Consider the following 16,913-nt stretch of genomic DNA (forward strand, 5'->3'; position numbering starts at 1 on the left):
ATCTAATGGCATATTGCACACTTAATGTTTATATCTTATCTTAAGTTGAATTTTGTTGTAGTGAAATATTTCAAACAAGCGGTCCTTTAAATTGCAAATTTTGATTGTTGTTGAAGTTCTTGTTGTTGTGGTTTGAGATGAGGCCCATCTTTTAGTCACGTGACACGCGAGACTTCCGGATGCAGTTTGTCAACACTGAGAAAGCGTGAATAAAATGAGCAGTTAATTTACTTTTAAAGCCTAGTACATTTTGCGATATTTATACAGTTCGTTTCGTGCAATGAGCTCCAGACCGAAAGATAAGTTTACTAGAACAGTGACGAAACGGTGCCCAGCATGTAAACAGCAAGTGAGTGTTGACTTTGCACTCTTTTTGTTTTTAAAAAAAGTTTTTCTCTTTTTTAATTTTTCGAAATATTTTTTTCGTGAAAATTAACCTGTAATTATTTATTTATTTATAATCTCTTATACACACTTTTTATTTTTAGATAATGATGTATTTAATGTAATTTCATAACTGCAAATGGTTGGATATATTGTGTAAAATTTTATGTGCAGCCAGCTCCATGTGCATGGTCATTTTGGAGAAAAATATATATTTAAAGTGACACCCAGTGTTTATCTAAAACATATCATGTATTTGGGGTGAAGCTTCCTGAATGCATCCCAATTAAACTTTCTTTAAAATCTCAATCTATGCTATATGAAATCTGCCTGTATTTTTTATCCAGAAAGATGATAAAAAGTTACATTGTTTAAAGCAGGCTAAGTTGAATTTTTTTATCTTATACAAGAACAAAATAGGATTGGAATTTTTTTTTTTTTTGCCTTTTTTCCCCAGATTCCTGTGGCTTGCCGTTCCTGTCCTTGTGGTCATGTATATCCAGCTAGAAGGACTGCTGCTAAATTAGGTATACATTCCCTGTTCTATTCAGCCAATATCCCTAATAAATATATTTTTTTTCTTTTGCTCTGTTAATGAATATTTATTTACAAACAGCAACACTTCATAGACAACAAGGAAATAAATCATAATATATATAGTTATATATATATATACTGAGATAGTTTTGTTTAACTGTGTAGTATATTTATATCTGTTACAGATCCTCCTGCAGGTGAAGTTAAGAAAAGACGGATGTCAGAAAGAACAAAGAAAGAACGACCTTCCTACTATGAATCCATAGATCTTAGACTGGTGTCCACTGCAAGGAGACGGGTGTGTATAACACATTGTTCATCTTAGCTGTTTGATGAAAAAAACAAACAAACTCATTTTATTGAACTTTTTTACACAGTTTCAGCTATTAAATCATGACTAAAATTTTTGTAAGACTAAGTTTTATTTTGTTGCTATCAGTCTTAATTGAAGTGTGAGTAGAAAATTTACTTCAAATAGAAAAATATGTGTCACAAATATTTGTCATAGCTTAGGGGTAAGTAGGAAAATGTCTTGTATTAAGAAATATTTATTGAATAAAGGGTACTAACTTGAGAATCATATGTAATAATATTGATACATTCTTAATTTAATTATGCTTACTATATAATATTATTATGCTTTCTGTATTTTTTTATGTACAGACACAGATGTGTCTGTACATATAGCCATCATCTGCGTCTGTCGTCGCCGTCGCCGTGCACTTTTACCGATAACACGATAAGTGGAAAACCATTTTGCCTTTTGATTTGAAACTTGCAGAACTGATGACTATTCATAATACGCAGGTCAAGTTCGAAAATCAGCATGATCGGGTCACTCTTAGGGAATTTATGCTGTTTTTTCACTTTTTTCAACATATATGCAGCACCGATAACACGATTAGTGGAAAACCATTGTACCTTTTGACTTGAAACTTACAGAACTGATGAATATTCATAATATGCAGGTCAAGTTCGAAAATCGGCATGATTGGGCCATTTTTAGGGAATTTATGCTGTTTTTTCACTTTTTCAGCATATATGCAGCACCGATAACACAGTAAGTGGAAAACCATTTTACCTTTTGGCTTGAAACTTACAGAACTGATGAATATTCATAATCCGCAGGTCAAGTTCGAAAATCAGCATGATCGGGTCATTTTTATGGAAGTTACGCTGTTTTTTTCACTTTTCTCAGCATATATGCAACACTGATAACACAATATAAGAAAAACGGATTGGCCAATTGGCATTATATTCACAGGAGTGGTCAATCTTACTAAAATGCAGGTTGAGTTCGAAAATCAGCATAATCGGGCCATTATTTTAGAAGTTATACTGCTTTTTCACATTTCCTCAGATTCAATTATTAGGCATGTTAACAGTCTCATTATTGAACTAATTAGATGCGTAAAAGTGTTTGTTTGATATTTCCTGCATCTTTACAACATTGTTAGTTGATTATGTAAAAAAACATGGTAAACTTATTATCATATATTGTGTAATAAAGTGTCAAAAATGGAAATAAACTCATATCATTGCAGTTTGTCAGATTCAATCATCCACTATGTTCAGAATCTCAGAATGGAGGAAATTGGACATTTAACACTGTTCTATTGATACTTTTCCCATCTCATCAATTTTCTTAGTTGGTCATATAAAAATGGCAGTAAAATGTTTATTTTGTTTTATGTTAAAAAAGTGTTAAAAATGGAAATAAACCCATTTCAGGACAGTGCTGTCTTGTTTACATTTTGGCATTTTCAAGATGTGACTTTGAAGTTCCATGGGCCTGAAGACCTTTGCTTGTCATGTTTTCTGAATGTCCATGTTACTAATATTTTATTAATAACATTTGATGGTTATTATGCTGTTAAACATTATGTAACGTTGCATCAAAATTTGAAGAAACCCCTATTTAGGGCACTGCTCCTATGATGACCATTTAAGGGAAAACATGTCACTTGCTGTTCTCAAACTTACAAGAAAGAAACATGGGTCTAACATACAGCCTCAGTAGGCAATGCAGTCTGTTTGGTAAATTTTTCTGGCAATTTAACAGTTTTTTGTGAAAATTTAATTTTTCACTTATTGACATTTTCAAGGTGCGACTTAGAACCTTCATGGGCTTGAAGACCCTTGCTAGTCACATTTTCTGAAAATCCATGACACGTATATTTTATCATTTAAAATTGATGGTCATTATGCTGTTAAGCATTATGTAATGTTGCATCAAAATAGAAGAAAACACAATATTTGGTGCTACTGCCATGATGACCATTATGGGAAAACGGTGTTACTTATTACTGTCAAACTTTCAAAAAAGAAACACAGGACTAAAATGCAGCCCGAGTTGGAAAAGCAGTCTAATTGGCTTCTTTTTCTGGAAGTTATACACTTAGTGAAATATTCATTATCTTTTTGGCATATTCATTGTGGGACTCAGAGCTCCCATGGACATGAAGCCTAATGGTAATCAAATTTTCTACATGTCCATGCTATTTATAGTCAATAATCAAAAATTGGTGATAATTATTCTATAATTTATTATGTAATGTTACATCAAAATTGACAATAATCTTTTTGCACTGCTACTGCAAACATTATGAAAAGAAAACTGTGTTACTTATTATTATATTTAACTTATAAGTACGATTTTTAGGATTGGCATGCAGTTCAAATTAGAAAGCCAGGTCAATTGGGTCATCATTTTTATTAAATTTATGCATTTTTTGTGAAATTTTCATTTTTCTCATTCTGGCACTTTCTAATTGAAAACTTGAACTCTGATGGGCCTGGAGCCTTATGCTTTTACTTTCATCAGCGTTACCTGTTGTGGATAATTAAAATTTTATGTTGACTGTGCAGTTAAACATAATGTATTATTGCATCAGAATTGGGCAGTCTCCTGTTTTTGTGCATTATTGTTTTCTGCTTTTCTTAAGGTGTGACTTATGGGCCTGAAGACCTTTGATAGACAAATTTGTGTGGTCAGTCTGTTAATTCCCCTTGGGTATTCACAAGGCTAATTTCAGTGCTATAAACTCATTTACCTAATTAAGTAGCCATTAATTGAAATTTCATAAAGCACACTTGTTAATATTTCCCTGTTAAGCTCTCTGCTAGATAACATAGTGTCCATAATAAGGAAGCAGTGAATAACAGCTTCATTAGAATTATATTTTTGTTGTTTCTATTTAATTTTTTCTCCAACACTGGCATTTTTAAGATGTGATTTTTAACTCCCATCCACCTGAGGCTGTGCACATTTTCAGTATTTCCACATAAGCAGCTGTATTGGTATTTATGTCTTTAAACACGATGTAATATTATTTTATGCACTGTCATCATTTTTCATATATAGGGACTTTCATCATGTGAATTTTAACTCTCATGGTCCTGACATTGTAATCTTATTGAAAGGGTGGATTAAGACCATCTTCTGGGTCTCCTGGAAGACAGTCAGATTTTACAGTTTATATTAACGGGTTTCTGTTGGAAGACTATCAAAATGGAGGATGGATCAACAAAGATACTTTGGAATACTGTCAGAAAATATCTCTGAATCTGCTCCTGTTATTGACCAATGTTACCTGTTGTGCATGATTAAAAATCAGTGTTGACTGACTGTGCTATTATAAGCATTTATTATTGCATCAAAATTGACATAATGACCTATTTTGCATTTTTTTTTCTGTTTTTTGTCTGTACATTTGACAGCTTTGCTGCCTTGTTTAGATATTTGTATAATTTGTGACTAATTGTATTTGTAAATGAATGGATCATTTTGAAGCAATGGAAAAAAAAACAGTGATCTTTTATATCTAGATTAAGACATATCTGTTTCTATTGCAGACCACCAGTACATGCAGTAGTACCAGTCCTGGAGATGGCAGGAGAAGAGGGCGGGGGAGGCCCAAAGGGTCTCAGAACAAACCTAAGACAGACTCACCGACTCCATCACCATGTAAGAGCTCACACCCTGGTGTCTTTGTGACAAACTTTCTCTTGAGTCCAATTTAAAAAAAATTGTGTGCACCAGATCAGTATTCCTCTAGAATGTTATTGTTTTCTTTAACCCAAGTTTTTTAAACCCAAATTGACAGAGAAAGTGAAAGTGTTAGTGATGTGTGTTATTTTGTTGTGTCGTAAGTATAATTATATATCAATTGCTGCCTGTGATAAGGGCTTGTTTCTTGCCAAACCATGCAGGGGATAGCAGAATAAATGTTACACACACACACACACACACACACACACATTCACTTTTCTTACAATCACTATTTCATCTGTTTGTTAGACAATAGTGAATTATATCAGAGGTCACAGGATTATATTTTATTTTCATTGTATTTTAGCTCCATCAAACTCAGCATCAGAGAGGCAATCAGAATCAAAAGAGGAGGACAATTCTTATGATAACTTAAGTGCTGAAAAATCATTTCAATATTCCATCATCTTAGCTGAAATTAATAGGAAGTTTTGCAGTCAAGGCTCACAACCAAGGTGAATTGGATTTTACTAGATTTGGTTGTGGACTATGCAGAAAAATGTTGGAACCAATATCAGTTGTTTTGCAAGGCTGATCAAGTGTGGGCGTTACAGTGACGTAAAAACAAAAATGCATAAAATGTGACACAGTCCACCTGGGAATATGCATTTCAGAAGCTCACTTAATACTGAGAAGAAAACAGTTCTACATGCTCCATCTGTTTCCATGGAAATAAACAACAAAGAAATATACCAGGCATTCCTTTCCCATTTTCTGTAGTACAAATGCATCAGATGAGGATTACATTTTCAGTCTGCCTATAATAACTTCAAAGTTCCAAATAAAATACTGATATGATCTTTATTTAAAACAATAAGTAGTCAACATACATATAATATGCATTGCTTAATATGCTTTATTTGCAAAGACAACAGAATTGGTTACTTTAATACATTTAATGGATATAATTTTTGAGAAAAAGATGGTGTTACGGTGACCAAGTTTTTTGCAGCACAAAGGCATTTTCAAAATCAAACCTAAAATGGAAGTTCCTAATTATTTTAAGTGCATATAAAGTAGCCCTTTTGTGGTGCTCTAGATATAAAAGCTGGCTACTTATTCATGTTCTATTGTGGTATATTTGTAAAATGTAATTTCTTTTGAAGAGGAATATCTAGGGCTTTATAATCTGTAGATGTAATCAATATTAACCTTAAAGTCAAAAAGAATCTTTTTTATGTACAGACACAGATGTGTCTGTACATATAGCCATCATCTGCGTCTGTCGTCGCCGTCGTCGCTGTCGCCGTCGTCGCCGTCGTCGCCGTCGCCGTGCACTTTTTCCGATAACACGATAAGTGGAAAACCATTTTACCTTTTGACTTGAAACTTGCAGAACTGATGAATATTCATAATACGCAGGTCAAGTTCGAAAATCAGCATGATCGGGTCACTTTTAGGGAATTTATGCTGTTTTTTCACTTTTTTCAGCATATATGCAGCACCGATAACACGATAAGTGGAAAACCATTTTACCTTTTGACTTGAAACTTACAGAACTGATGAATATTCATAATAAGCAGGTCAAGTTCGAAAATCAGCATGATCGGGTCACTTTTAGGGAATTTATGCTGTTTTTTCACTTTTTTCAGCATGTATGCAGCACCGATAACACGATAAGTGGAAAACAATTTTACCTTTTGACTTGAAACTTACAGAACTGATGAATATTCATAATACGCAGGTCAAGTTCGAAAATCAGCATGATCGGGTCACTTTTAGGGAATTTATGCTGTTTTTTCACTTTTTTCAGCATATATGCAGCACCGATAACACGATAAGTGGAAAACCATTTTACCTTTTGACTTGAAACTTACAGAACTGATGAATATTCATAATACGCAGGTCAAGTTCGAAAATCAGCATGATCGGGTCACTTTTAGGTAATTTATGCTTTTTTTTCACTATTTTCAATATAAATGCAACACTGATAACACAATATAAGAAAAACGGATTGGCCAATTGTAATTATACTCACAGGAGTGGTCAATCTTACTAAAACGCAGGTTGAGTTCGAAAATAAGCATAATCGGGCCATTACTTAAGAAGTTATACTGTTTTTTCACATTTCCTGAGATTCAATTATTAGGCATGTTAACAGTCTCATCATTTAACTAATAAGATGCCTAAAAGTGTTTGTTTGATATTTCCTGCATCTTTACAACATTGTTAGTTGATTATGTAAAAAACATGGTAAACTTGTTATCATGTATTGTGTAATAAAGTGTCAAAAATGGAAATAAACTCATATCATTGCAGTTTGTCAGATTCAATCATCCACTATGTTCAGAATCTCAGAATGGAGGAAATTGGACATTTAACACTGTTCTATTGATACTTTTCCCATCTCATCAATTTTCTTAGTTGGACATATAAAAATGGCAGTAAAATGTTTATTTTGTTTTATGTTAAAAAAAGTGTTAAAAATGGACATAAACCCATTTCAGAAAAGTGCTGTCTTGTTTACATTTTGGCATTATCAAGGCGTGACTTTGGAAGTTCCATGGGCCTGAAGACCTTTGCTAGTCACATTTTCTGAATATCTGTGATACAAATATTTTATAATTAAAAATTGATGGTCATTAAGCTGTTAAACATTATGTAATATTGCATCAAAATTTGAAGAAACCCCCATTTTGGGCACTGCTTCCATGATGACCATTTAAGGAAAATCATGTCACTTACTGTTCTCAAACTTACAGGATAGAAACATGGGACTAAAATACAGCTTCAGTAGGCAATGCAGTCTGTTTGGTTTTTTTTTTTTTTTTTTGGCAGTTAAACAGTTTTTTGTGAAAATTTAATTTTTCACATATTGGCATTTTCAAGGTGTGACTTTAAGGGATCTTGGATATTAACGAAAAAGTCCAAAACTAATGCAGCTAATGAAATTTCCTATTAACTTAAAGAAAAGGTCTAGCAAGCCAAACAATTTTTCAAAGTTTGTAGTCACAGTGTAACACGAGTGACGTAATATCAGCGTTTTGAGGCTAAAATTGTCTTTTTTTTAATCAAGAATTTCTCTTAAACAAAAGGCCCTATTAATACGATTGAAATAGCTATCTAAAGGTTAGCACAAACTCCATTAAACTCTGTCAGGATTTTCTCTTTTTATTTTTACTTTTGATTTTATTTTGATAAAACGTGAATTTTACGAAATATTTATGGACCTTCCAATTTCAGTATTAATAACTTCAAAAATAAAAGGTCAATCCAAAAACCAAGACTCAGACGACTAGATATTATACTGAAACAGAGACACATCAAATTTCATGTCAATCTGACAGTTACAGAATGAGATATGGGGATTGAAGTTTAGACTATGTTATCAATCTTCAAAGCTGAGAAATCGCTCCTAAACCATTTTGCTCAGGTAATTGGGCTATTTAAGCAAAATAATTGCACCTCCACCTTACCTGTTATCATCTTGTTGATCGGGAAGGTCTATGCACAATTACGTGTTAAAATTGGGTTGTTTGTTTCTATCTAGATGCCAGAAAATCTTAATTTTGTACGCAAACTTATTCGTACCACGAAAGTCGCTCTTCCCTGGGAAATGATTGACAGCTGAGTAGGTCTACCTACTCTCGTTTCACTGACGTAATTAATCATAATTGTGCCTGACGCAGTTGGAGTCTGTGCACTGTCTAGGAAGTGTCTAAGGAAGCGCTTACAAACAAAAAGAGGATTACATGGTGTGCCAGCAGAGGACAATGCCACCCGTCGTGCGTGGACGCCGCTCTACACACCAAGACGCGAAAATTGAGAAAGTAAAGCAAGATTTACTCCGAGAAATGGCCGAATGTGGGTTCGTATATGCCATGATGCCACAGAGTGCCAAGACCGTAATATGCGAATTTGAAAATGTTTTGGGTGGCAATATTACTTTAAAACTTGCTTGCTATTACAATCTTTATTGTGCATAAAATGATTGCCTAACGATTTTTTTCTGACAACCCCAGACGTTGTACGAATACTCAGCAGTTCAAGTGTGATCTCGAGTCTTTACCGCGGGGTTTCTCCATCCACCAGAAGCACTCTCTTTCAAAATTCTCTTGCTTTCCTCGCTCATCCGTTTTCTCACGACTTTCTTTCTTCCCATGACTGTGTATATAAATGTGTTCTGCTTAGCTGACGTAAGACTTATGAGCTGCCAGGGCACGCGTAACAGCTTAAGAAGTTAGACAACCATTCTTGCCCCGCCCCCCATAGTAACGGTGCTTGACAACGGAGGCGGAGCCTAAAGCCTGCCACCCGTACCAGTCAGGACAGGTAGAAAAACTCGTCCAAATGTATATTTTTAGTCCGTGTTTCACAAATATAACTTAATTGAGTATTAGATACAAAATTGATTATTTCTAACGTATAAAAAACTAAAAATCGAGTTTTAGACGTATTTTTAATATCCTAGACCCCTTAAAGTTCCATGATCTTGAAGACTTTTGCTTGTCACATTTTCTGAATGTCCATGTTACTAATATTTTATTAATAACATTTGATTGTCATTATGCTGTTAAACATTATGTAATGTTGCATCAAAATTTGAAGAAACCCCTATTTTGGGCACTGCTCCTATGATGACCATTTAAGGGAAATCATGTCACTTACTGTTCTCAAACTTACAGGAAAGAAACATGGGTCTTACATACAGTTTCAATAGGCAACGCAGTCTGTTTGGTAAATTTTTCTGGCAATTTAACAGTTTTTTGTGAAAATTTAATTTTTCACTTATTTGCATCTTTATTTTCTGTTCTTTGTCTGTACATTTGACAGCTTTGCTGCCTTGTTTAAAAGCTCATTTTATATTACTAACTGTATTCCAAAAATGTTCTAAATATTGTTTTAAGATTTTGGTGTTTATGTGTATTTTGAGCCACACACACCAGATACACTTCAGTCTAAATGCACTATGTTACTGTACTATGCCAGTAAATTTTGCTAGCATTTTGCCAGTTGTATAATTGGTGATTGTTTTAAGGACAAAATGTGCTTGAGAACGTTACACAGTGGCAAACACTATGAAAATACCATTCAATGGAATAATTGTAATTTTATACATGAGGCCTACTGGGAAATACATTCATAAGAAATTTACTGTGTCATGTGATTATTGGAAAATTGCAAAAGCTATTTCAGGCTTAAAGTTGTGTGTGTGTGTGTGTATGTTTAGTGAAATGGAGTTATGGAAATTCCTGATATCACTGCCCGTAAAAGGTGTCGGGTACAAGCAGAGAAAAATTATTTTGATGGCCGAGATCCAAGCTCGTTATCACTTCAGGATGGGATCGCCATCTCGGTAGGACTTTCATATCCAGTGTTTCTTTGCAAATATCGCCTGCTGTCATGTTCTTTTATTATGTACAGACACAGATGTGTCTGTACATATAGCCATCACCTGCGTCTGTCGTCGTCGCCGTGCACTTTGACCACCGATAACATGATAAGTGAAAAAACGTTTTACCTTTTGGCTTGAAACTTACAGAACTGATGAGCTTTCATAATATGCAGGTCAAGTTCGAAAATCAGCATAATATGGCCATCTATATGGAAGTTATGCTGTTTTTTCACTTTTTTCAGCATATATGCAACACCGATAACACGATAAGTGAAAAACCGTTTTACCTTTTGGCTTGAAACTTATGGAACTGATGACTATTCATAATACACAGGTCAAGTTTGAAAATCAGCATGATCGGGCCATTTTTATGGAAGTTATGCTCTTTTTTCATTTTTTTATGCATATATGCAACACTGATAACACGATAAGTGAAAAACCGTTTTACCTTTTGGCTTGAAACTTACAGAACTGATGACTATTCATAATACACAGGTCAAGTTTGAAAATCAGCGTGATTGGACCAATTTTATGGAAGTTATGCTGTTTTTTTTACTTCTTTTTAGCATGTATGCAATACCGATAACGCATTTCAAGGAAAATCAATTGGCCAATTGTCTTGAAATTTACAGGGGTGATCAGTCTTACTGAAATACAGATGGAGTTCGAAAATAAGCTCCATTGGTTCAGTTCTGGTGAAGTTATGCCTTTTTTATGTACAGACACAGATGTGTCTGTACATATAGCCGTCATCTGCGTCTGTCGTCGCCGTCGCCGTGCACTTTTACCGATAACACGATAAGTGGAAAAATATTTTTTCTTTTGGCTTGAAACTTACAGAACTGATGAATATTCATAATATGCAGGTCAAGTTCGAAAATCAGCATGATCGGGTCACTTATAGGGAATTTATGCTGTTTTTTCACTTTTTTCAGCATATATGCAGCACCGATAACACCATAAATGGAAAACCATTTTACCTTTTGGCTTGAAACTTACAGAACTGATGAATATTCATAATACGCAGGTCAAGTTCCAAAATTAGCGTGATTGGGTCATTTTTAGTAAATTTAAGCTATTTTTTCTCTTTTTTCAGCATATATACAGCACCGATAACACCATAAATGGAAAACCATTTTACCTTTTGGCTTGAAACTTACCGAACTGATGAATATTCATAATACGCAGGTCAAGTTTGAAAATCAGCATGATTGGGTCATTTTTACTGAATTTAGGCTATTTTTTCACTTTTTTTCAGCATTTTTGCAACACCGATAACACAATAAATGAAAAGCTGTTTTACCCTTTGGCTTGAAACTTACAGAACTGATAAATATTCATAATACACAGGTCGAGTTTGAAAATCAGCATGATTGGACCACTTTTATGGAAGTTAAGTTGTTTTTTTCACTTTTTTCAGCATATATGCAACACTGATAACACGATAAGTGAAAAACAGATAGGCCAATTGTCATAATACTCATAGGAGTGGCCAATCTTACTAAAATGAAGGTTGAGTTGGAAAATCAGCATAATCGGTCCATTATTTTAGAAGTTATGCTGTTTTTTCACATTTCCTCACATTCAATTCTTAGGCATGTTAACACTCTCATTATTTAACTAGTAAGATACGTAAAAGTGTTTGTTTGGCATTTCCTGCATCTTTACAACATTGTTAGTTGGTTTTGTAAAAATGATAGTAAACCTGTTATCGTGTATTGTGTAATAAAGTGTCAAAAATGGAAATAAACACATATCATTGCAGTTTGTCAGATTCAATCATCCACTATGTTCAGAATCTCATAATGGAGGAAATTGGACATATAACACTGTCTTATTGATATTTTCCCATCTCATCAATTTTCTTAGTTGGTCATATAAAAATGGCACTGTTTATTTTGTTTTATGTTTAAAAAGTCTTAAAAATGGTAATAAACCCATTTCAGAACAGTGCTGTCTTGTTTCACTTTTTTCAGCATTTATGTAGCACCGATAACATGATAAGTAAAATACCGTTTTACTTTTTGGCTTGAAACTTACAGAACTGATTAATATTTATAATACGCAGTATTTATAATAGCAGGTTAAGTTTGAAATTCAGCATGATCCGGCCAATTTTAGGGAAGTTATGATGGGGTTTTTTTTTCAAATTTTTCAGCATTTTTGTAACACGGAAAACAGGATCAGTGTAAAAATGTTTTTCTTTTTGGATTGAAACTGATGAATATTCATAATACGCATTTCAAGTTTGAAAATTGGCTTGATTGGACTATATTTACAACTGTTATGCTGTTTTTTTCCTTATTCAGCATATATGCAACACTGATAACACATTTTAAGGAAAACCAATCAGCCTTTTGTCTTGCAACTCACAGCAGTGATTAGTCTGACTAGTATACAGATCAAGTTTGAAAATAAGCTTGATCAGTTAAGTTTTGATGAAGTTATTAGCCTTTTTGTATATAAGTGTTTTTTTTCTATTTCCTATTTTTTGTCCCTTTAATTCTTAGGCATGTTAACAGTCTCAATATGGAACTAATTAGATATGTAAAAGTGTTGTTTTGACATTTTCTGCTTCTTAACAATATTGTTAGTTGATTATATAAAAATGATGGTAAACCTGTTATCATGCATTGTGTAATAAAGTATCAAAAATGGAAAGGAACTCATCATTGCAGTTTGTCAGATCCAGTCATTCACTATGTTCAGAATCTGCAAATGGAGCAAATTAGACATTTAAAATTGTTCTATTGATATTTTTCCTATGTCGACAATTTTCCTAGATGATCATTTAAAAATGACAGTAAATTGATTATTTTGTTTTATGTAAAAAGGTGTTGAAAATGGAAAGAAAATCATTTCAGTACAGTTATCTCTTGTTTACATTTTGGCATTTTGAACTTTGAACTTTGAACTTCCATGGTCTTGAAGACCTTCCCATATCACATTTTCTGAATATCCATGATACTTTTATTTTTTTTATAAAAAATTGATGGTCATTATGCTGTTAAGTATTGTGTTATATTGCATGAAAGTTGAAGAAACCTGTATTTTGGACACTGCTGCCAGGATAGCGATTAAGGGAAAACCATGTTACTTATGATACTCAAATTTACTGAAAAGTTTCATAAGACTGAAGTGCAGCTTGTGTTGGAAAACCAGTGTGATTGTTTTCTGTTTTGGAAGCAATGCAGTTCTATAGAGTGAACTATGGTGCAATAAATGTATATGGCAGTATATTAATTCAGGGTCACAAACTAATTTGCTTAATTAATTTTCAAGTGGCCATTAAATGAGATTACATAAAACACACGTTCATAAAGTAATTTGCTTAATAATTTTTCAAGTGGCCATTAAATGAGATTACGTAAAACACACGATGAGATTTCATTGTAAAGTCCCCTGGGTATATCTCTCTTAACTGTGTCACATAATTAGGAATCAATGATTATTGTGCAGGTAAATGTTAGTCATGTTAGTAATTAGACAGCTAGATTTAAAGTTTGAATAGCAGCTTTATTGGAATTTTTTGTTTTGTTTTATTTTACATTTTCTTTTAATTATTTTTCAAACACTAGCATCTTCAAGATATCACTTTCAACTCCCATCCACCAGAAGCACTCTGCATTTTCTGTTTTTCCACATAAGGAGTTGTGTTGGTTTTTATGCCTTTAAACATTGTGTAATTATATTATTTTATGCACTGTCATCTTTTTTCACATATTGGGATTTTCATTATGTGAATTTGAACTCTCACATATGGTCCTGAAACTGTAATCTTATTGACCATGTTATTCTGTTGTACATTTTGTGAAATTTTATCTTTCACATACTGGAATTTTCATTGTGGGACTTATAACTCCCAAGGACATGTAACATTTAACTTTTATTGATACTACCTGTTGTGCAATATTTGCAACTTGACTGTTCTTTTTGGCAAATAATTAATTTTCTTTGTAAAAAGGGTTTTGTTTTTTTTTTTGTTATAATCTCTTAAGATATTGTTACAAAGTATAGCCATCTATGGATGTCACATGGTCTGATGAAAAGTTCAGATATCAGAATAATAGCTATGACTGCCCTTTTTGTAGTAAAACAAAATATATTTCTGCGAGTTGTTTACACTGTTTAAACTCAAGTTGGATGATTCATATCATGGTTATGCACCTAGACTGAATGGCAGCTTTAGTGGAATATTTTTGTAATTTTTTCTTTAATTTTTCAAACTGGCATTTTTAAGATGTTTTCACTTTTCAGCATATATGCAACACTGTAAACACATTTCAAGAAAAAAAACGATAGGCCTGTTGTCATGAAACTCGCTGGGGTAATGGATCTCACTAAATTGAGGTCAAGTTCGAAAAGCGGCATGATCGGGCCACTATTTTAGTAGTTATGCTTTTTTCCCCACTTTTCAGCATATATGCAACACTAAAAACACAATATAAGGAAAACAGATAGGCCAATTGCCATTAAACTCACAGGAGTGGTCAATGCTGCTAAAACACAGGTTGAGTTCGAAAATCAGCATAATCGGGCTATTATTTTAGAAGTTATGCTGTTTTTTCACATTTCCTCACATTCAATTCTTAGGCATGTTAACAGTCTCATTAGTTAACTAATAAGATACGTAAAAGTGTTTGTTTGACATTTCCTGCATCTTTACAACATTGTTAGTTGATTTTGTAAAAATAATGGTAAACTTATTATTGTGTATTGTGTAATAAAGTTTCAAAAGTGGAAATAAACTCATGTCATAGCAGTTTGTCAGATTCAATCATTCACTATGTTCAGAATCTCAGAATGGAAGAAATTGGCTATTTAACACTGCTCTATTGATATTTTTCTTAGTTGATCATATAAAAATGGCAGTAAACTGTTAATTTTGTTTTATGTTAAAAAAAAAAAACATTTCAGAACAGTGCTGTCTTGTTTACATTTTGGCATTTTCAAGTTGTGACTTTGAAGTTCCATGGGCCTGAAGACCTTCCCATATCACATTTTCTGAATATCCATGATACTAATATTTTATTATTAAAAATTGATGGTCATTATGCTGTTAAACGTTATGTAATATTGCATCAAAAAAACTATTTTTGGCACTGCTCCCATGATGACCATTTAAGAAAAACCAGGTCACTTACTGTTCTCAAACTTGCAGGAAAGAAACATGCGACTAAAATACAGCTTCAGTAGGCAATGCAGTCTGTTTGGTAATTCTTACTGCCAGTTAAACAGTTTTTTTTTTTTTTTTGTGAAAATTTAATTTTTCACAAGATATGCTTGAAGACCTGTGCTAGTTGCATTTTCTGAAAATCCATGATACGTTTATTTTATTTTCAAAAGTTGACAGTCTTTATGCTGTTAACCATTATGTAATATTGCATCAGAATAGAAGAAAACACAATTTTGGGTGCTGCTGCCATGATGACCATTATGGGAAAACCATGTTATTTATGACTGCCAAACTTTCAAAAAAGAAATACAGGGCTAAAATGCAGCCTGAGTTGGAAAAGTAGTCTAATTGGCTTCTTTTTCTGGAAGTTATACAATTTCAAAGTGTGAACTTGAACTCCCATGGGCCTGAAGCCTTATGCTTGTTACACATTTTACTTACATTGGTATTACCTGTTGAGCATAATTAAAATTTAATGTTGAATTTGCAGTTCAACATAATGTACTTTTGCATCAGAATTGACAGTAGCCTATTTTGTGCATAGTTATTTCCTGTTTTTTGTCTGTACATTTGACAGCTTTGCTGCCTTGTTGTATATAAGTGTTTTTCCTTTGATTTAATTCTTAGGCATGTTAACAATCTCATCTGTGAACTAATTAGATATGTAAAGGTGTTCTTTTGACATTTTCTGCATCTTAACAATATTGTTAGTTGATTATATAAAAAAGATGGTAAACCTGTAATTGTGTAATAAAGTGTCAAAAAATGGAAATAATAATAAACTCGTATCTTTACAGTTTGTCAGATTCAATCATTCACCATGTTCAGAATCTCAGAATGGAGCAAACTGGACATTCAAAATTGTTCTATTGATATTTTTCCTATGTCAACAATTTTCTCAGTTGTTCATTTAAAAATGACAGTAAATTGATTACTTTGTTATATGAAAAAAAGGTGTTGAAAATGGAAGAAAATCAATTCAATACAGTTATCTCTTGTATACAGGTACATTTTGGCATTTTGAAAGTGACTCTGAACTTCCAAGACCTTTCCATGTCACATTTTCTGTATATCCATGATACTTTTATTTTATTATTAAAAATTGATGGTCATTATGTTATATTGCATAAAAGTTGAAGAAAACCCTATTTTGGAAATGGCTGCCAGAATGACCATTAAGAAAAACCATGTTACTTATGATACTCAAACTTACTGAAAAGTTCTGTAAGACTGACGTGCAGTTTGTGTTGGAAAATCAGAGTGATTGTTTTCTGTTCTGGAAGCAATGCAGCTCTATAGAGTGCTATATGGGGCTACTGTTTATGGCTGGTGGTAATTGTCCCTTGGGGTAGTCACAAGCTAAATTCAGAGCTATAAAATCATTTGCCTAATTAATTTCCAAGTGCCCATTAAATAAGATTACATAAAAC

General features: G+C 33.1%; 1 protein-coding gene across 1 annotated transcript; it reads left to right on the forward strand.

Annotated features, from left to right (window-relative positions):
* The first annotated feature begins 149 nt into the window (after window positions 1–149).
* On the forward strand, window positions 150–5,789 carry LOC106150502 (UPF0547 protein C16orf87 homolog). Its single transcript, XM_013523358.2, has 5 exons — window positions 150–349; window positions 842–911; window positions 1,107–1,219; window positions 4,777–4,888; window positions 5,280–5,789. Exons 1-5 carry the CDS (start codon window positions 281–283, stop codon window positions 5,429–5,431), a joined length of 516 nt encoding a protein of 171 aa, XP_013378812.1. The 5' UTR covers window positions 150–280; the 3' UTR covers window positions 5,432–5,789.
* The last annotated feature ends 11,124 nt before the right edge of the window (window positions 5,790–16,913 follow it).

This window comes from Lingula anatina, chromosome 3 (genome assembly GCF_051362555.1).
Source record: "Lingula anatina isolate TDL-2025a chromosome 3, LinAna3.0, whole genome shotgun sequence".
Classification (NCBI taxonomy): Eukaryota; Metazoa; Brachiopoda; class Lingulata; order Lingulida; family Lingulidae; genus Lingula; species Lingula anatina.

Bases quoted from the DNA above. Each gene is read 5' to 3' on its own strand.
- LOC106150502 (XM_013523358.2), top strand. From the start codon at position 281: ATGAGCTCCAGACCGAAAGATAAGTTTACTAGAACAGTGACGAAACGG. The intron at 1,220-4,776 runs GTGTGTATAACA...TTTCTATTGCAG, and splicing joins TGTCCACTGCAAGGAGACGG to ACCACCAGTACATGCAGTAG. The intron at 4,889-5,279 runs GTAAGAGCTCAC...ATTGTATTTTAG, and splicing joins CTCACCGACTCCATCACCAT to CTCCATCAAACTCAGCATCA.